Genomic DNA, 21,536 nt, shown 5'->3' on the forward strand with positions numbered 1-21,536 from the left:
GGAGTAATTTAGAAAGTTTAGCCTTATTAAGTGAAGACTAAAGGAAAATAAGATAGCACTCTTGATATCCCTGGAAAGGATGTCAAATGGAAAAAGGACTCCATCATTCCTGAAAACAGGACCCAGAATATGGATTTCAGTTTCATGAAGACAGATTCCAAATGAATATTAGAAAACATTTCCTCATAGCAAGAGTAATTTGACAGAGGACTTAATTGCCCAGACTTAATTGCCCAATCAACATATGCATTGATACATTATGGACTAGGAGAGAATGTAATAGTTTCTTTATGGTTGCCTGTCTATCTATTTTAGGTAGCATTAGGGAACATTGTAACTTCATTCAGTCATCACTTAACATTGATCGGTGACTTGGTGCATGGCTAATGTAATGATGGTAATGAATAATGCTGTCATTGGTGGGTGCTAACATGGTTACACCACATAAGTATCTACTAATGTTGCTAAATTAGAAGCTATATGATAGCATAATGTGTGCTATATACTGTATGTTTGTCCAGTCTAGCTACAAAGATACCCATAGTTACTTATCAGTAATTCTTAATGAAATTTTGGGGAAATATACACATAAAAATGCATTCTTGTACTTTCCACGTTCAGTGCGATTACTTGTATTAGTTATCTTCTCTTCATTAAATAGACTTATTCTTCAAAACCCTATATTAACTTTTTTTCCCTAGCACAAATTGCACAAAGCAGACTGTTTACTGGTCTTTTCCTTTAATGATAAGTTCCTTCCTTAAAGTAACTATTATAACATTTTGGTCAGAATTTATCTAATTGATATCCTCAATTGTCTTTAGTCCTCTTCTAGTGTTTGCTACATGCATCATCTAAATCTGTGAAAAGAATGGTGGCCTTTTCTCTGATGTTCCTGCCTGTACTACTTACAACTGCATAAAAGATTTTAAATACATTCAGCTAAGTGTGCAAAAAAAAAAAAAAACCACCTTCAGAGCATTGTGTTCAGATTGGAAACCTGAAGGATTGGAAATCCACAATGATTGGAAATCTGCAGGCAATAGGGACTGGAAAAATGGTGTGAGGGCATCACTGCTACTATTACATTCTGAAAATGTGTGAGATGAACAATTTAGTAGTAGCTTATGTTTTGTTATTTCAGAGATGAATAACCTTGGGATCACATGTGAACTCCAAATCTATTTTTTGCAGCCCCTGAGTCCTCTCTTACCACAATGCTGAATTTCAGTGGCTGAAATGGCTGAAAAATAACAGCATGGATCCAGTCATTTCAAAGAGTGAGACACATTAAAGTTGTACTTTCAGACTTAAAAGGTGTAACAAATTTTAAAAACTAAGAAGTCACTCCCCAAACCAGAAAATAAAATCTTTCATTCTTTAATGCACGTTATATAGCCCTATCCATTTTGCATCATTACGCTACCCAGTGTAACCTTTGGTTCATCAAAAATAGTTAAGGAACATTTAGATCATCAAGTCGAAATCCCTACTTAGGTCAGGGATATCAACTGAAGAATCCTTGTATGATGAATATCCAACTTCTACTTACATAAAGTTTAGGACAAATTGCTAATTATTCCTTTTTAATTATTTTCTTCCCTTTTTCCTTACCATTTTTGGTTTTTCCCAAGGATGTTAGCATCTTAACATGGTTAATTCCAGTAACTATCACTGCTGATAATTATTAAACTCTTTACTGATCAGTTAAACTGTTGCTGATTAAGTGCTGCCAATAACCAGGTTTAGATGCCAATTAAGTTATTTTTCATGTAGTCAATGAAGCAGAGGTAAACCTCCTCCTTGTATTCTTTTGTCCATCTTCTATTAGCTCACGTCCCTCTGTTTTCCTAAACCATGCATGTACTCTCTCCTGTATGCCTCTATTCTTCTTTGCAAGATCATAAGCAAAAGTTTCCTTGCAGGAAGCTTCCATGAAGAATCAGTGCAATGTTTTCTATTTGTATTCCTTACCTGTCATTGTTTCCCTTTTTTTCAGGGAAGTATATTTTCCTTAAAATGTTGTGAGCTTATATTCAGCAAACTCCTATGCATAATCACATAGGTGAAAGACCCATGAAAGTTACTGACTTGCTTCTAAATAAATGTGCATCACGTTTTAAGTGAGACAGTAGATCTGTCAAGGAGCCTTAACTAGCTGTAGCTCACTTTGCATAAACAGTCTTTGTTTATGTTTAAAACCCTAACTCCTTATGTGTGAAATGACCCCAAGTAACCTATCACTGGCAGTGTTTCCTTGTCCCACTAACTCTTAGTGAATCTGAAATCTGTTGGCTATCCAGTTAAGCCAAATTTATGTAACACTTCCTGGACTTAATTTTCAAACTGCTCTAAAGTACAGACTTCGGCTTTTTCTGTAATGTCTTTTTTTTTCTCATCACATTTTAAAACAAGCAACCTTCAATTTGAAGAAAAATCTGTGGTGTCACTTACCGCTCTATAAAATTTTACCTACACATAATTAGGTTATTAAGCTATAGCTGTTTGTTGATTTTTGTTCTAATAGACCAAATATCTGCTGCAATTCTGATCCACAAGCATCTTACATTTACTTTTGAGTTTTTATTTATAATTAATAAACGCTATACTATTTCAGGACTAACAGAGGAAAATCTGCAGGTTTGAGAAGAAACTATATTTCTTACCTCTCTTTCTTGCAAGATGATTCTGCCATCTAGTCCCAAAGCAGTTAACTTTCAGAATATGTGCTAACTTTATCTCTCTCTTGCACCTTGCTGATCTGAAGTCCCCATCACTCAAAGTCCAAACAGGCAGCAAAATAAGGTGGAGAGAGAGCGCTAAATACAAACTGACATGTGTAGCTCAATCTTATATAGAATTAGGTGCTTTTAGGTCCATAAAAATTAATGAGTTTATGCATATCTAACTCAACAAAATAAGAATATTTGATTTAAATAAAGATACAATTGGTATTGGGCCAATATCATTATGAAACAGAATTATTTGCATAATCCTCCAAAATAGATTTCACATAAAATGATCATTGTGAATAATCTAAGTATTCCCAACTAGGAAGTAAGATTTATTAATTATTCTGCAAAGGGGGCAAATATTATTTGCTTCTATACCAATTGGACATCATAGTTGGTTCAAATTCAAAATGAGATGCCCAGTTCTCTGCTGCTCCAATTCTGTAGGATTAATTTCAACTTTTGAATCATAATGTGTGAAGCTTTGCATGCAAATACATGTTCTCTCAACCTTTGCTTTGGATGGTTCAGTTAAACTAACCAAAAAATACTGACTGACTAGGCCCAGAGTGTAATAAATATATTTCACAGGAAGGGCCTTGTTCTCTAAAGGATCATATTTCTCTAAAGCAATTTTTTAAAAGATGGGGATACAACTAATAACCACATCAATGGCAAACACAGATGTCTATACTATACCCGCCAGTTGGAATACAGCTTGTAAACCTGGAAGGTTCTATTGTGGCCAAAGAAGGAAAGGCCTGAAAGCAACAAAAGATTTCATAGGAAATCTATGAAATTCAATACTTTTCTCATGGCTTCTGAAATACGTTTGCTAAACCAACAATAACACAAAAATCTTGCCATGGGCTAGGAAGCTGGCTTGGAAAAAGCATTTACTTTGCTAGAAGAGCAATATTAACTGAAATGGAGGACATTTGTGAAACTGTTCAGCCTACCGCATATGTTCCCCTTCCACCACTGAGCTACAATTATTCTTGAATGACCAAGAAGTTTCAACATGTATCACAAATGCATCTGAGAAATTTACTGAGATTTGGGATGTATGTATGTGATGTGGCTACATTTATTGTAAGAAAGCTTTCTAAACATTTGCAAGGTGATCTCATAGGATACAGAAGGATGCACAGAACTCTAGAGCTGAAATAGTGGTCTTCCCAAATGAATATTAATTACCTCATGAAAATATCACACCAAATTACAATATACTTTAATCACAATGTTCCTACTCCAAACTTTGTTACAAGACAGCATTGTGTAAGCTTTATAGAACGCATCTATAACCACACTCACCTGATGCCACTGGGATTACCCATTTAAAGTGCTAATCAAACACCATGGCAAATCCCTTGCTGCACTTATGTACGCACAAGCAGCAGATTTTTTTTTCTTAGCTACAGAACATCTGAAGTTTATTTAGAACTGTTGGGAGTAAGAACATCACTCAGAAACAAAGCAAAAGGAATAAACATGGAATGCACACAACATATAACAGGGATTGCTACCATTAATGATATTGTAATGTGTAGGAAAGACTGATTGAGTATTAGGATAGTAATGTTTTCTATATAATTCTTCTCTCCCCCCTCCCCCATTTTTAGCATCTGTTTATCTTTACTTGTCACATTGTGGTAGAAATTAAGAGAATGTGTTTCCTCACCACTGTACAGTATTTAAGATATTCTTTTCACTAAATTATGGAAATATATTTCAATCTACTAATACGTTGTTTACGCTTCAGTAATAGTATATATCTTCACTATATATACTATTAAGGAATTAAACATTTCCAGTAACAAGTAGAAGATGAGACCCATTCTGACTAAACAGGTATCATGAATCAAATCTGTACCTACTTTGGCTATGCATGGATTTTCTGAAATGCTAATTTTATTTGTAACTATGATAATAAATTTTATTTAATATTTTTGTGCTTAATTATATCTCAATTTTTTATCTCCTTTGCCCTGAATTTCCTAAGTGTAGAAGGGATGGTTTACTGAAGCCTAAAGAAGCCAAAATATATATTTCCAGCTTTTATAGCCTCAAGGAATGGAACCAAGAAGGGGACACCTTGTGTTGACTCATCTGCTTATGGGTCTGATTCTGTCCTTTACCTGTTGAAGGAAAGCCTATCTATCCTGATCTAATCAATAAAAGTACAAGGAGTTAGCATGCCTGTTAGATCTTTTGGAGATTTCAAAACTACATCTCTGAGCATTTAAGACTTAGTCACAGGTAAAAGGGAAATGCATTTCTATTTTGTTAAAAAAAAAGCTCCCTAGATATTCCTTGATACAAAACAAATCAGACAATTATATTTAATCAATCAATGGATCAATGGATCAATAGAAAAAAGGAACAGTATTGTGCTCACAGAAACTAAATTCTGAGTTGTTTGTGCTATAATAGTAAATATGCTCCTTGAAAGAAGCACAAACCCTAAAAATGTCAGAGGAAAAATACATTTTTGTGATTGGTAGGCTTGGTTAAGTTAAGACTGGCTTTGATATATATTACTTAACCACAAGGCAACTGCTTTTTAGGTGAATCCTACATTAATGCAGTTTAACAAGAAGTAATCCTAGGAAGAAAGTTTCTTGAGATAGCAGATAATGAGCTAGAAAAATGCATCTTCTCTCCTTTTAATAACTCAACCAGCAGTCTACTAGCAAATTCTTCTTACTTGATATAGTTAAAATATTCTATCCCAGCAGTAGGAACTAGATCTTTTACTCTACTAGACATCAGTTTTATTGTTTTGTCATTTTTTACTGATCTCCAAAAGTTCATGATATAATATCCACAACAGGCCAACTCCAGCGCTTCTACAATCCCAGTTGCAAAACATGGATCCATAGTCATGTTCATGAGACTTCAGCTCAAACTTGATTAAAAGAGGAACTCATATTCTACTTTTCCTCTAATAAGTGAAAGAAACTCCATATGCAACCATAGGTTGATGATGAAAACAACAATATAGGATTATATATTAAGACCAGAGTACCCTGAATAAAGAGGGGACGCAGTGGTGCAGCGGCTTAATGACGCTGAAAGTTGCCGGCCAGAAATGGTCGACGCTTCTACTCTCACTCTGGTGGGAGGAAAAATGCTGGCGGCACCTTGCAAAAAGGAGTCGGGAGCAGTTGCCGGTAAGCGTGAAAAACAGCACGTGCCAAAAAAGGGCGCAAAGCAATGGAAACCCCGCCTCCTGCGCTCTCCAGCTGGGCTCTGCCCTAGGAAGGAGGCACTGGCAAACCACTTCCGAAACACCTTGCCTTGAAAACTGCAAAGGACTTGTCCAAAGCAGTCACTGCAGAGTCGGTAACAACTGAGCGCAGATTTAAAAAAAAAAAAAAAAAAACCCTGAATAAAAGGCTCCAATATGCTAAGCTAACTATAGTGAAGGAAATTATGATATGGAAAAGTGTACTATAAAACAGCAGAGACCAACAACATTTATACAGCAGCGTAGATAACATTTCAGCAAATTTGGTCTGCAGTGAGATGGGGTGATGGTGCAAAAGGCACATCACATTATGAGACTGGTGAAGCTATAGTTTTCCATCCATCCTCTACTTCTTGGGGTGGAGTGGGGTCAGGTGGGTCTTTTCTAATTTAATGGCGTTAAACATTCTAGAAGGTTTGTAACATGGTTTTATGTGCTTTCTCCTGCAGGACAGGGGAAAACTGCCTAGAAGAGGGTCTGGAGGATGGTGCATGTTGTCCTGGACTTAGATTGCCCACTTCTGCTATTTAACATTAGTGAAGAAAAAGAATGCATTAGATTATTAGATACAATTTCAATTCACAAATCAACTGAATATTTGAACTTTAAATTTGACAACTGCAGCTGAAAACAATTGTCTTGGGTGTTAAAAAAGAAAAAAAGCTTTCTTGGAACAATGCAACCTAAATGAGAGATGACTTGAAAAATAATGACCACAGCTTCAATTTGGCCTTTTCTAAATGTTGTTGCAATGTATGCCAGGGGTTTTGTGGGTGTGTGTGTGTGGGTGTGCACACACACGTGTCTTCAAGTCAGTCATTTTTGGAAATGGTTTGCCATTGCCTTTTTCCTAAGGCTGAGAGAGAATGACTGGCCCAAGGTCACCCAGTTGACTTTGTGCTTTAGACAGAGTCTCCCAGTTTCTAGCCTGGTGCTTTAACCACTACACCAAACTGGCTAGAACAAACTTTGTATGTAGTTTTCTCCATCTGGAAGAGCTTGACACATCATTGATTGGCTTTAAACATTATTGTTGATTTTGGCCTATTTATCCCAACGTTCATCAATAATTACTGTAGCCAGAGAGTCTCCTGGCATTTTTGTACTGCAGATGAATACTCTGTTATAGTAGACAATAGGGCAATAATTGACAGCTTTCTGCTTGCCCAGATGTTCACTCCACTTCCATACAGAAACAATTGTCCACTTGTGGGCTTACTATCTGTCCTGCCCAGGCTGTATCCATGGAGCCCCGCAGTTTGGGACTGCTGGTGGCTTGCAACCTGGAGATCTAAGTGTGCATTCCCTTTTTGGTATCTGCCCACTGTCTTATGGAGTCCCCTTTGGTTGAGGCACTCACTCTTAGAGAGGATTCCAACTTTGGCAGCAGTGTTTGACCTTGTCATTCTGACTATGTGCAGGAGCTTTCCAACTGTAGTCCAATTCTTGTTAGTCTCAAACTAAGTGAGGGGCTCATTGTTTTGACATCTGCTTTGGCCAATCAGTTTCTACTGGTATTTCTGGCTTCAGTCAACCCTGGGCACTGAAGATCTTTTATCTTTTGCTTTTGACATCCTTCTATATTTCCATCTGGCTGCCAAGGTAATAGGAAAGGCTTCCCAGATCTTTCACCTGGTGAAAATACATTGTATTTTTTTCATATAATGTGCCCTACAGTAACCCTATTATCAGTGTGCACTATTTCAGGTTTTCTGTCAAACTTGTTGCTCATCAAAACCACATATTGTAATTGTTTTCAGTACTTGATCTGAACCCTAGAGTAATCATCTCTAGAAGTCAATGAAAATCTGTTTCCACCTTATATAATTACTTGGATTGTCCCATAGATGTCACTATGGATCAATTCCAGGGTTGTCTTTGTCTCTTTTCCTTCTGGAAATGAAGGTCTAATTCTGTTTTGCAGTTATACTGTAGGGGCACTTTGGCTGAATGCACATGGCTGCATTCCGAGCCATTTCTGCTGAATTCTCTAATTTGTGAACAGATTCTTATGTACCATATTTCTACACCATAGGCTTAAAATTTGTGACTGCAAATTTAATTGTTCCGGCATTTATTTATTTATACAATTTATATAGCTACCCATTTCACATGAGCGACACAGAAGATTAAAATCAAAACAATAACATAACTTAAAAATAAACTTCCAAAACAATATAACACATGCCAGGGGTTTAAAAATCAGGTAATTTCCAATGCAAATAAGAAGACAACCTTGCTAGCAGACTAGTTAAACCTCCCTGTCCAAAAGCCTGAGCCAACATCCAGGTCTTTAATGCACCCAGGAGGGTCAGGGCCATCCAGAACTCCGGGGGGACACTGTTTCATATTTTCTGCATAGACCGCTTCAAACTATCAATTTAAGTAATTCTTCACTTTTAGTCACATAATAATTTATAATTAAATTTATACCTTATCTGTGTTTACTAAGAGCAGACTGAACTCCTGATCTGGGACATACATCTTGAATTCTTAAACTCATCTATTCAGAGAACATTTCTGCATTACATTTCTGTTCCTTGAGTTTTTGCTCTGAATGCAGATGTGCTCATATTTAGATATCCATTAGGATTAGTAAGGAAACAAATTCTTTCAGAGGCAGAACATTTCCACACATTACTAGCATTACCATATAAGATTGTTCCAATGAGATGAAAAAATGGAAGAGAGACTTAGAAAACCATTGTGAGCTTTCAACAGAGCTAATAATTAAAAGGAACATAATAGGGATTGGAAGATGGGTATAATCAGAAGTGAATCAGCAAGTAGTTAGTATCTGCAGGAAAGAAGTCTGAAAAGTTAAACAGCAAAAGAAGTTTAGGCTTGCAAGGGAAGATAAAAGCAACAAAAAGAACTTTTCTAGCTATGTCAGAAGGAAAAAAAGGAAGACCACTATTGGAGAAGATGGTAGGATGATAACGGGTGCTGGGGAGAGGGCAGAGCTTCTCAACTGTTCTTTGAATCAGTCTCCCCAAAGAGAAGCATGTGCAAATGGAATTAAGCCAAACAATTGCCACAAAGAGGGAATGGGAACCCATGGTAAGTCAACAGGGAACATCTGGCTACTTCGAGCAAATTTAAGTCTTGAGGACTATATCCGTTACACCTAAGAGCCTTGAAAGAGATTTCTGACATCATCTTGGGGCCCTTTGCTGTTGACTGAGAAATCATGGAGAATGAGCATAGCAGCAGAGGACTAGAGAAGGACAACTGTAGTTCCTGTCTTCAAAAGGGGAAAATAGGGTTGCATAACTGCATTTAGATGAGGAGACTGAGCAAAACTCTGAAACAGATTAAGCAATCAGTTTGTGACCATTATGACAATGCATAGCAGCCAGCATGGATTTATGAAGAAGTTATACCAAACCAAGCTGATGTCCTTTTCTGAGAGTACAGGTAGTCCTCAGTTAACAACAGCAATTGGGACTGGAATTTCCATCACTAAGTGACACAATCATAAAGTGCAACTTCATGTGACCACATCGCTTAGCAACAGCAGTTCCAACATTTCCCAGTTGCCATCGTTAAGGGAGAATGTCATGTGGTCACCATTTGTGATCTGCTGGCTTCCCCATTGACTTTTTGAAGGAGGCCGGCAAAGACCACATGACCATGGGATGCTGCGATGGCCTTAACTTCAAGGACCAGTCATAAATACCACTCATTCAACACCATCATAAGTTTGAACATTCGCTGAATGAGTGGTTGTTAAGTAAGGACCACCTGTAACCAGTTAGTTGATCATGGAAATGTGGTTGACATGGTGCACACTGACCTCAGAAACATATTTAACAAAGTTTCCCATGAGCTTCTAGTAGAGAAGATGGTATTGTAGTCAGCTAGATTGCAATACCAATAGATGAATACAGAACTTGTTGAACAATCATCCCTAACAAGTGTTCATCAATGGTTCCATGTCATTTTGGAAGTGGAAATACAAAAAAGTGTGGCTTACAAGATAGAGAAGGCAGTTAAAGTGGAATTACAAATGACAATCCAAGAGCATGACCCTGTTAAGGACTTTTTACTGGATATACAAAAGAAGCTGGTTAAAGTTTTGAAAATCAAAGTGGACATGCAAATGACAAACCAAGACAATGACTTGGATAATGACTTTTTATTGGATTTACAAAAAAGATTTGCTAAAGCCTTGAAGGAGCCTCTGCAATGGGAAAAAGAAAAACTGAATAGAGACCAAATCCTACAACAACATCTGAATGAATTAAAGATCAAGATTGTTAGAAGGAAAAGGGATATAAATTTAGTTTGTTTGATCAAGATTAAAATAAGACATGTTTTTATAAAGTTTTGGTAACCCTTTACAGACTTTTTGCTGACACCAGGATTGAAAAGTTGATGATTTATGGATTTGCTTATAGATAAGGATGGGTTATGGGAAGAAGAGATACTTGTTTGTAACCTTATGGGGGGGGAAGAGTTATCAAATTTGTTTTTATTTGTGATGAAGACTGGAAGTCACTTCTTTACATATTTTTTTCTCTTTATCTTACTTTTCTTTTTCTTTACACTTTTTATTCTTTCTATTTCTTTTTCTTTTTCTGAGTTTAGTTTGTATTCACTTTTACTATTGTAATCAAAATCTTTTAATAAAAATTATAGAAAAAAAAGATATTTGTCCTTAGGTTATTAAAAGCTTCATGGCAGCTCATAATAATAGAATTTGAGCTGATATGTGTCATTCATTGATGTGGGAAAACAGCCAATGAAAACTTTTCATCAAACTGAATCAGCAATAAAATCCAATTATACTATGTTACATCATCAAAACTGCACTGTAAAAATTTGACACTTTAAATAAATCATTTCCTCCAGGAATTTTGTTCCATGTTTGATAGGCAGGAGTGTGCTGTGAAGCCAAACATGTGTGTCAGAGTGGGCACAGGCACCATAAAAGAAGCTGCATCTTCAGAAATCTTTTTTTTTCTTCAAATTTGTATAAAAGACAAGAAGTTTTATTGGTCCAGACTGATGAATATTTAAAGAAACAAAATCTACCAAAACTCTCTCAATCTCAGAAACAAACTATGAATAGCCCTGTGACTACTTTTGAAATATCAAAAGCTACTAAAAAGGCTAAAACAGGGAAATCCCCTGGACCAGATGGGTAACAAGTTCTTATTATAATTTTTTTGAAAATGAATTGTTATTGCCACTCAAGCAAGCGATGAATTCTATTTTAGGGGGCTCAGCAATGCCAGAAACCTGGAAAGAAGCTAATATAGCATTATTACCAAAAGAAGGCCAAGACTCAATTATAACCAAGAATTATAGACCAAAGGCAAGAATTATTGTTAATGATCAGCTGACAAAACCTTGTGAGATACAGAAGGGGACAAAGCAAGGGTTGTCAACTCATCATTACCAATAATACTTGCCTTTTGGGAAGTGTACTTTGTCCCTTCTACTTTTTATTCTAATTTTGGAAGTGTTAAATAGAAATATTAGACATTATGTGAATATAAAGGGCTTGCAAATCAAAAAAGAAATGTATAGACTAAGAGCTTTTGCAGATGCAAAATTGTGCAATTTTGCAATTTTGATTTTACAGGAACCTCAAAATGGAATTTAATGTTCAATGAAGAAATTGAAAGAGTTTGGAACACTTGCTGGATTTAAGGTAAACAAAGAGTTTGGAACACTTGCTGGATTTAAGTAAAAAACAAAGATGTTGGTTAAAAATATGACTATACATGATCAAGAAATGTTGATGAAGAAGTCTGGTTTTAAAATTGAAAAGGTTAAATATCTAGGAGGTACACTGACCAATATGAATTCTATGTTATATCAGAATAATTATGTTTAAGTTTGGAATGACATTAAAAAAAGACTTAATGAGATGGACAAGCTATAATAGTCATTGTTAAGTAGAATTTCAGTAATTAAGATGAATGCTTTACCTAGAATGATTTTTCTTTTTCAGACAATACTGTTATTGACAAATGATGTACCGTTAAAGCAATGGCAAAAAGGTATTTCTAAATTTGTATGGCAAGGTAAAAAAAACAATAAAATATAAACTTTTACAGGATACTAAAGAAAGAGGTAGGCTAGGCCTTCCAAATTTAAAGTTATATTTTGATGCTTGTTGTCTGGTATGAATGAAAGAATGGGTGACTTCAAAAAATAAGAGGTTATTGGAACTACGAGGACATGATTTAAGATTTGGATGGCATGAATATTTATGGTATGACAAAGTGAAAGTTAATATTGACTTTAAGAATCATTTTATTAGACGTGCTTTATTGAGAGTTTAGAACAGATATAAGGTTAAGATTGTCTTCCAAAATCCCCTTATGGTTGTCATCCCAAGAAGCTTTTTATAGAAGAGAAATGACACTTAAACAACCATGGGTGACATATGCAAAACTATTATCTTTTTCTGATGGAGAGATTATTCTGAAGAAGAGAGAAGAACTAGAATTGGAAGGTCATAATTGCCAATGGCTTACCTATGCACAATTGATGGAGAGATTTAAATTGGATAAGAAAAGTTATGAATTTACTCCAGAGAAAACAGAATTTGAATATGCTTTGTGTTCCAATGATGAACATCGTATTGCTAAAATGTATAAATGTTTGTTAAAGATGAGTTTGGAAGATGAATATGTTAAAGACTGTATGTTTAAATGGGGAAAAAAAATTGGCTATAACATAATGCTGGACCAATGGGAAAATATGTGGAATAAAGATTTGAAGTTTATTTTTAATTGTAACTTAAAAGAAAATTGTTATAAAATGATGTATCATTGGTACCTGACTTGAGATAAATTATGTAAGATGTATAAAGGAATTTCAAATGTACATTGGAAATGTAACCAGTGCGAAGGTACTTTTTATCATTTATGGTGGACCTGTTAAAAAGCTAAGAAACATTGGGATATGATATGTATTTTGATTTTAAAAATCTTAAAAATGGACATACAATTGAAACCAGAGACCTTTCTTTTAGGTACGATGGAAAAACAGATAGAAAGAAAATATGGAAATTTGTTTCTTTGTATGATAAAGGCAGCGAGACTTATATGCACAAATATGGAAGGAGTTACAAATACCCACAGTTGAAGAATGGATACTGTAATTAATGGAATTAGCGGAGATGGCAAAATTGACTATCTTGATTAAAGAAAAGACACTGTCTAGCTTTATTTCTGTGTGGAAACCACTCTTGGACTTTTTACTTGATACACAAAAAAATGAAATTTTGACTTCAGGATTTGATGACTGATTTATTTTAGAATTACAGAAATATCTTGTATTACTTTTTTATATTTTGGCTGATATAGAGTTATTTTGTAAAGCTCTTTTTAATGTTAGAGTAAAGGATAGTTTTCATTATGTGATTTTTTTTAGATGTTGGAGTAAGAGGTGAATTTATTTTATACTTATATCTGTACCAAACAAAATCGGAAGTTACCTTTTTTCTTTCTGTACTTTCCTTTCTTTTTTCTTTTGATTTCTCTGTATTTTACCGTTTTCTGAAATTTTATAAAATTTTATTAAAAAAAGAAGCTGCATCTTTTCCTGGACTTGCACAGTAGCCTTGTGATCCCAGGAAAATATGAATTTGAGTTAAGGAGACTTGACAACACAGCCACGCCATCTCTAAAGAACCATGTCAGCACCTCCTTCACTCAAATATGTATTTGCCTGGAATTGCATAGCTATCATTTGGGCCCAGATAAAAATGCAACTGTTTTAAAGAGGTGCTAATAGATGCAGCAGGCACACCCAGCCTTACTCCAAGCCCCAGCATATCCTCTGTGATGGGTATATGTAAAGGTGCTTAAGTTTTAATTTGGCAGAGTTTCTGATATATTAACGTTTCAATTTTTGATGAAACAGTTAAATCCTTTATAACTGACTACAGTACTTTCCTGGCAACACAATAAAAATTATGCTATGTAAAAAAATAGGCTTTGGTCTATCTATTCAAAACTGATTCATACTTAAAATACACTGTCCTCCACTACCAAGTATTCAAACTCCAATATAGAGTGTTTAATGGCCAAGCCAAAGTCTATTTTTTTCTTCAGATATAGTTTCCATTCTTTATGTATAGGAACAAGTACATAAACCAATTTATTATTCTTCCTAATAAACTTTTTTTCTGGCAGGCTCTCATGCCTTACCAAATAGCCTAAATATCTCTGCATAATGTATTATGTTTTATAAGGAAAAATAACTTGTGAAGGAACCTCTGGTTTTCCAAGCAACATTCAATGCAAGAATCCAGATTAAAGCACATTAAAACATCTAATGCAGATAGCTATCTAGCATCCACTTGAACACATCCAATGACGGGGAGCTCAATATCTCCCTGGATAATTCGTTTCACCATCAAACTGCTCATAATGTTAGAAAGCTTTTTTTCCCCCTTGCAGTTTGTGTTAATTTTATGGATAAAAAATCTTATCCATATTGTAGTGGTCTGTGTATAGTGTTTTTGTATCTTTATTAAATAGTTCAATAAGCTATACAATTCTAAGAATTTCTTTCTTTTTGCTATTCATGTAGCTGGATATGAAGAATCCCTGGGGACATTTTCCAAAGCTCTGTGATATAAGACAGGATGTTCTGGCTACAAGCATCGTATCATGGAATACCCTAATATGGTTGGTGTCCAGTCTTGTAAACTTCCAGCGTCAAAGAGTCATCTCATCGTCCCAGTTGCGTAATCTTCTCGCTGAGTTCCGGTACGTCCACTTTGCGTCTTATGGAATTATACCCACTTTTCCTGTACCTTTTGAGAGTGTTTTAAAAAGTTGGCAGAAGGGAGCCTTTTATTTCATTTCAAATTAGGGCCATTTAAAATATTTAAATTTAATTGTTTAAGTTTAGAATTTGGGCTGCGAAAATCCTGACGAACCCTAGGGGGAAGGAAAAGGTAAAGAAAACTCGTTATTGTCCCTTAGCGATCGTCCGGCTTTTGACAGCCCAGATATCGCAGTCCGGTTTCAATAAGAACTAATAGCAAACCAAACCGCATCTGAAGCATGTTATCCGATTAACAAGCAACGTGACTCCTCAACGCCTTATTTCTTTCAGCTACCGAGCAGTTCACTCCGTTCCCGAGACTAAACTGAGGCGGCGGAGATTTGGCGCCTGCGCACCAGGCTCTCCGCGCGGGGAAAAGAGAGGCCTTCTTTCCTTCCGGGCAGAGCTTCCGTGCGTTACCTAGGCGACGCGGTGACGTGAGGCCTGTGGGTGGAGCGACAAAGCCAGGAGGTCATTCCGCGCTCGAGTCCTTCCGAGGGTGGAGGGCATGGCGAAGACTGTGGCTTATTTCTATGATCCCGATGTGGGCAATTTTCATTACGGTGCGTGCGCAGCAGCGGTAATTGGGAAGTCTTGTGATGCTCTTGCTTTCTGGAGGGGGTGCGGTCGAGCGAAGGCTGTCGTCTGACTTTTCCTCGGTTGAGGAAAGGAACGGACTTTTCCTAATAGCCATGTGCTCCAGTTCGGTTTTGTTGTGGTCCTTGTCTCTGTTTTTGCGGCAACGCTGAAAAAAAAACTTCGACTTTCTTTCCTGATTTGAAAGGCTGAGTTCTGTGCACGCGTAGGAGACCTGGCAGGAATCACATCACACTACTTCGTGTTTTGAGAAAAGAGAAGCCTTTCCGGGTGCTCTTGATGTTTGCGTTTGAACTGCTCCTTGATTATAACTGCAATCATATCCATCATGAACTTAAGCAACAGAGTCTTGTGCCATTCAAAAGCTAACCTGCTTTAATTTTTACGGCAGTGCTTACTATTGCACACACACACCCCATCAATGAACCAACCAACTCCTATTTCAAAATAACACATCCGGTGATGCGGATTGCCGCTTGTAGTTTGCAAAGGTCCAGATGGTAGCAAAGCGTGTCTGGATTTTTGCAGTCCATATCTAGTAGCCTAGTATGGTAGCACATCGTTTATCCATGGTGGCGTATAATTGTACTGTATGTATGGAATGTGATAGAATTCAAGCATTGCTCTGTGAGAGTACCTGTATCTTCATCTGTGAAATGTTAGAAGGTATGGGCGGAATCATAGTCCCTTGATAACTTATTATTGTATAGAATTGTATTAAGTATTACTTTTTTTTTTTTTAACTTTATGAGGTTTATTGCAGTTGTTCAGAGTTTTGGGTCCATTCCAGGATGTATACATATAAATTACTGACAGATCACTTTGTGACAATATGGTTGCATGGGGACTTGCTTAGTTAGTTTAAACTTAATTAGTTTAAGCAAATTTCCAAAACAGGATAAATATTTCTTAGCTGTGTAGATCCCAGTCAATGAGTTGATGATCTTTGTGCTCCAGAGGAGTTTAAGATATCCCCATCTTATTCTGAAAGGCCTCCCACTTTTAATTTCATATTATTGTTCATCTTTCTATAAGAACTTGTGGTAGTGATCAGGTAGATTCCTGTCCTTCTGATGCGGATATGTTAATTATATTAGGTGTATTCAATTATTTTCTCTTTCTTTTTTCTTCTTTCTTTTCATGTTAGGAGCAGGACATCCCATGAAGCCGCATCGGTTGGCATTGACCCACAGTCTGGTGCTACATTATGGACTCTATAAGAAGATGATTGTAAGTGCTTCATGTGAACACTTCAGTTTGATTTTAAGTCATTATTACTAATTTTAAGGAACTGATACACATTTGTTTGCCAGTATGTTCCATATAATATGCTTTTAACTGTAGTAAAACCTCCCTATTATTACACAGAAGAGAAAATCTCAAAGCAGGGATCCATAGTTTGGACAGACATTGTTCACCAAGTCCAAAATTATGATATCTTTGACTTCTTACGTTTCTGTCAGTTTTAGCTAAGAAAGATCTTACCCCGCCTCCCTTTCCCATGGGGAAAGAAGTTTCAGTGCCTGCCTGCTGATTGGCAGAAATTCAGCTGCAGGGAGTTATATTTCCCAGTCATGTAAACTGCCAGGACAGTCCCTGATCACCTGTTTACCTCTGCAGTTCTAACACAGGGAAGAAGGTTCAACTCATTATGTTGCATTGTTTGCTATAGCTCTTTTGGTATGGGTGGTTAATATAAGGGTGTCTCTTAATTAAAAACAAGGTCCTTTGCCGCATTAACTTTTGTGAATCAGATTCTAGTTTGTTAAATATGAATCTTAATCCCACTGTAGATAATCAAGTCACAGTGGTAACTAGTAGTGCTGAGTAGATCAGACTCTCCTTAATTAGATTAAATTGGATTGTTATAGTATGACTTACTTGGAGCTACCCTTTGAAGAATCTTTAGAAACTGCAGTTTCTTCCAGCTTGCAGGAGGAAGAATATTAGTGGACATGCGCCTTTGTTCCAGTCTCTGTAGATTGCCTCTAATAGGACCACCATATCTGTTGTGCAAAACTTGGACAACTTGGATAACAGCAAGGAAAAAAAAAAAAAATTGAAAAGCAACCCTTTGCTGCCATCTAGTGGTCATCTGGAATTTTTGCACAGCCCAGATATTATTTAAAATACTTCCTTGTTTTTATTGAGTTCCAGTAACATCCCCATGAGCAATAAATGAGATTATTGAAGAAAGACTGACAAATTAAAAAAAGAAACAAAATCATTTATATTCTTTAAAGTAAAGATAGCATATTAAGATCACTTATGCAATGTTTTGGAAGGTTGAAAAATGGTATCATAATTTTCTCAGTGTTGCCCAATTTGTCTTATGTAAATGTAGGAAGGCATTGCTTGCAAATGATAGAATGTAGCATACTGAAAATGGGCACATGAATGGATTCTAGATATTTGCTTATTTTTTTTATTTTATGATCATAGATTGCCCCAGTAAAAAGACTCTGAATGGTGCACAAGGAAAATAACATAATTAATCAACCACATTAAAAGATATGATGTGATTGATATATGATTTGATATGATATACAATACTATGCTCATAAGGCTACCTACAATTACTCTGTGAGCCAAAGGCTCATTGAAATGAAACAATTTTATGGCCTTTGGGAATGTAAGGAGGATTGAAGCCAAGGTTCCTTTTGGGGCACCGTGTCCCAAAATTCTCTCTCTCTCTCTCTCCATCCTTTCCTCCCCAATTGCATGTACTGTAGATGGGTGTGTATTGGGGGTGGGTGGGGTGGAGTGGGTTTTGTATTGGGATTTTTATTTTTGTAAGCTGCCCAGAGTCACCATGAGTGAGTTGGGCGGCCATATAAATTGTTTAAGTAAATAAATACATACATAAATGTAGTTATGCTTGCCAGCTCAAGGTAACCTACCATGCGTATCTGAGAAAGTGAACTCTAGCCCCGTAAGCTTGCTCAGTCAGTAATAAATTTATTTATTTGAAAATTGTGACTAGAACTTAACATAAACTGGAAGTTTGCAGTTTGACAACTCTCTTTCACTACTATTTGAATTCAGCTATGAACAGAAACATTTTTTTCTGCAGGTATTTAAGCCATATCAAGCTTCTCAGCATGACATGTGTCGCTTTCATTCAGAAGATTATATTGACTTCCTTCAGAGAGTCAGTCCTAACAACATGCAGGGATTCACCAAAAGCCTCAATGCTTTCAATGTGGGAGATGACTGGTTAGTACTACACACCATTCAGATGAATAAGATGGGTGAGAGGGGTGCAAAGATTACATGTTTTTGAGACTGCATAAGAAACATATCTGAGGGGATAAAATCTATATATTTTGGTATATTTAGGATACCCTAGAAACTTGGTACCCAACATCTGAACCATTTATCCAGCTAATTAGGAGATTTAACAATTCCTCTCCCTGCCATTTTGATACTACACCAAGGACAAGGTAGTGCTTTCCTCCATTCCATTTACGGAAACCAGCTGAACTGACAGTTGAATCTTCAACTGGTAATGAGATTGAATCCTCAATCGTACTTGAAGGCAGTAGGATAGTTTAGGGAATGCAAGACGGGTTGTGTGATATACATTGTTCAGTTTTCCAAGAGAAAAGCTCAGAAGGAACAGTTGGACAGCTGCCTCTTCTTCCCCTCTCAGATCAGCTGTTGCTCCATTCTGCCTTATAGTAGTCTTGATCCTGCTAGACCTGGGATTCCAGTGTGATCTCTATTGTAGCAGACACTTCCATGCCCTCAGGGCTCTCTGCCCCCTCCCCTTTTTTTATTTTGGGTAGGCATTTTTGAATGGGCAAGTTCTCCCCCCAAACAGTCATAGCATGATGTCCTCTCAAAATACAAAATATATTCAGCGGCCCCAAAATGTTAGATCTTTGGAATCTTAAGGGGAGATACTAAGTTTTAAATCTCCATGCTCAGGGTTTCTACACAGAAATGCATTTGTATAGATAGAGGTAATCTTTTGGGAGGGACTATCAAGAGCTACTGATCTTGAAGACTCAGTGTTACCTCTGCCTCAGGGGCATCATGACCACAAATACTAGTTGGAGGGGAAGCAATGGTGAGAGAGAAGTATAGCTCCATCTCCTGTTTGTGAGTGTCCCAGAATCAACTGGTGGGTGAGCGTAAGTACTAAAATGCTTTGGCTCGATCCAGCAAGGTGTTCTTTTCTTTACAATGAAAGCACCAAGAACCTGGTAACACCCATGTCCCACACCCATTTAATATAAAATGGGAATCTAATTATTAGAGCAAATTTGTTTGGTTAATATGAAAATAAAATTTAATGTGGAGGTGAGTGAAGCAGAAAATTAATGAGTAGAACAATAGGTTAATGGACAGATGTTTAAAAAGAAGCTTAAGCAAAATAGGCATTTAGACAGACTATTGAGCTATTTATGTCAAAGATGGGTGCTAGATAATTAGGTGTTCTGGTACACTTCTTTTAGACAGTAGATCTAGCCAAAATGATCTCATTCCCCACCAAGATGTCTTTCTAATGTGTTAGATTGCAAGTTCAAAAATTTTCAGCTAGCATCTATAAGTATAATTCAACATGTCTTTCTAATTTGAAAGGAACTGTTCTGTGGTCTACATGAGATGTCTTTAGCCAGTGGTGAAAAGTGCAGCAGGTAGTCCACTGACAGAAATCAAGTCTTGACTAAATAATACAAATTCATGTTTTAAACCAAATTTGATGTTTGATTTCTGCAGGAACATAGCAGCTAACAAGGTTGAAAATAGATTGTTATCACCTCTGTTTGAATAATGTTTCCCCTAGTGAGAAAGGGGGAAAACCCAGGGCTGATGGGTTCTTTACTCATCTTCAAGTGGAGATTAGTGAAGTCATATTTTATCTCATTGAGTGCTAGCAGCATTATTGAAGTTTAAACATTTCAGTTTATTACGCATGAATAGGCATATACTATTCTGGGGAACACCAGAAGTCTTGTTATTCTTTACAACTATGCCTGTCCATCTCATTTGGAAATGGGGAAGTGTCTTTGAACTACCACTGGAATGGCATGCTTGTATTCTTGGATTATGGAATGAACTAGAAGTATATAGTATATTGCCAACTATTGATGATAACCTTTGTCGGGCAGAGTGATAATCACAAACACTCCTGTTTGTGCAGACGGCAGCAAAAACTCCAGGAAAATATTAGCCATGAAAGCAAACACAATGCAATGGCCATTTCTTGTTTCCCAAAGAAATCCAGTCAGAAAATATATACTAACTGGTGTTTATTGATAAAAATGCAAAATTCCATAAAATGCAAATATCATACAAAATATAAAGAAAAACACATCTTCCCATGTAATGTAGCATCCAAGACATATTAGCAACACAAGCATAACAAAATCTCTACCTACAAACTCTTAGAGAAGAGGTACACTACTTGGTACTTTGTTACAACTACGTAGCCCATAAAACCTACATAGTGGCTAACACTAAAACAACTAACAACTACTCAGAGAGGCTGCACATTTTCCTCCCCTTGTATTATAGCTCTATGCCACCCCCACTGGGTAGCTAGCATACACACGCCAATAGGTGGCAGTAAATAGCACAATACACAACACACAATAACAGGTGTTTTTCACATGATCTCTGTAGCCAAAATATTATTTGTTATTGTTGTAAAGATAACGGGATGAATCCTTTCCCATGAGAAAGAAAATCCTGACAACCTTCTGTTTATGTAATATATAGGTTATTTAAATGTCAGAATGGGGAACAATGATTTGATCTATGTTTATATTTTCAGTGCTTATCAGTATAACTGCTGGTATAATAAATTAACATTGTGCAGCAGTCCAGATTTGACAGGGAATACTCACATCATACCTGTCAACTCTTTTAAAAAGCTGCATCTCAATCTCATATGGTGGCCACTGCACCATCACAGGAAATGAAATGTTTGAGGTGCTGACAGGTGGGACATGAGCACCCATATATGCTTCAAATTATTTTTTCAGCTTTCGATTCAGTTTGCTGCACAGCCCTAATTATATTGTGATCCTTTAGGAAACCAAAAAGTAAATGACCAGGTACTATCTGTACAGTTTACTAGTAAATGGTGTTATGAAAGGCAGTTGTCTGAGAAGGTAAAATTCTGGTCCAGATTGAAAAAATTGAGCCTTGAT

At 36.5% G+C, this 21,536-nt stretch overlaps 1 protein-coding gene across 2 annotated transcripts in view; it reads left to right on the forward strand.

Moving 5' to 3' along the window:
* HDAC3 (histone deacetylase 3) overlaps nt 1-21,536 on the forward strand; it is a 41,821-nt gene that overhangs the window by 3,292 nt on the left and 16,993 nt on the right. The window contains exons 2-7 of one of the 2 annotated variants that reach the window (XM_007431386.3): nt 11,573-11,641; nt 11,945-11,993; nt 14,539-14,717; nt 15,070-15,341; nt 16,523-16,605; nt 18,449-18,591. In XM_007431386.3, the coding sequence (XP_007431448.1) occupies nt 15,287-15,341; nt 16,523-16,605; nt 18,449-18,591 (281 nt within the window). In that variant the 5' untranslated portion in view covers nt 11,573-11,641; nt 11,945-11,993; nt 14,539-14,717; nt 15,070-15,286. Of the gene's footprint in view, nt 1-11,572; nt 11,642-11,944; nt 11,994-14,538; nt 14,718-15,069; nt 15,342-15,396; nt 16,042-16,522; nt 16,606-18,448; nt 18,592-21,536 lie in introns of those variants that run through there. The other variant, XM_015888636.3, reaches the window with a different exon arrangement.

The sequence above is a fragment of the Python bivittatus genome, unplaced genomic scaffold, assembly GCF_059951505.1.
Source record: "Python bivittatus isolate LINGU-HERP-01145 unplaced genomic scaffold, Pbiv_v1 ctg000960_np1212, whole genome shotgun sequence".
In the NCBI taxonomy this organism is placed as follows: Eukaryota; Metazoa; Chordata; class Lepidosauria; order Squamata; family Pythonidae; genus Python; species Python bivittatus.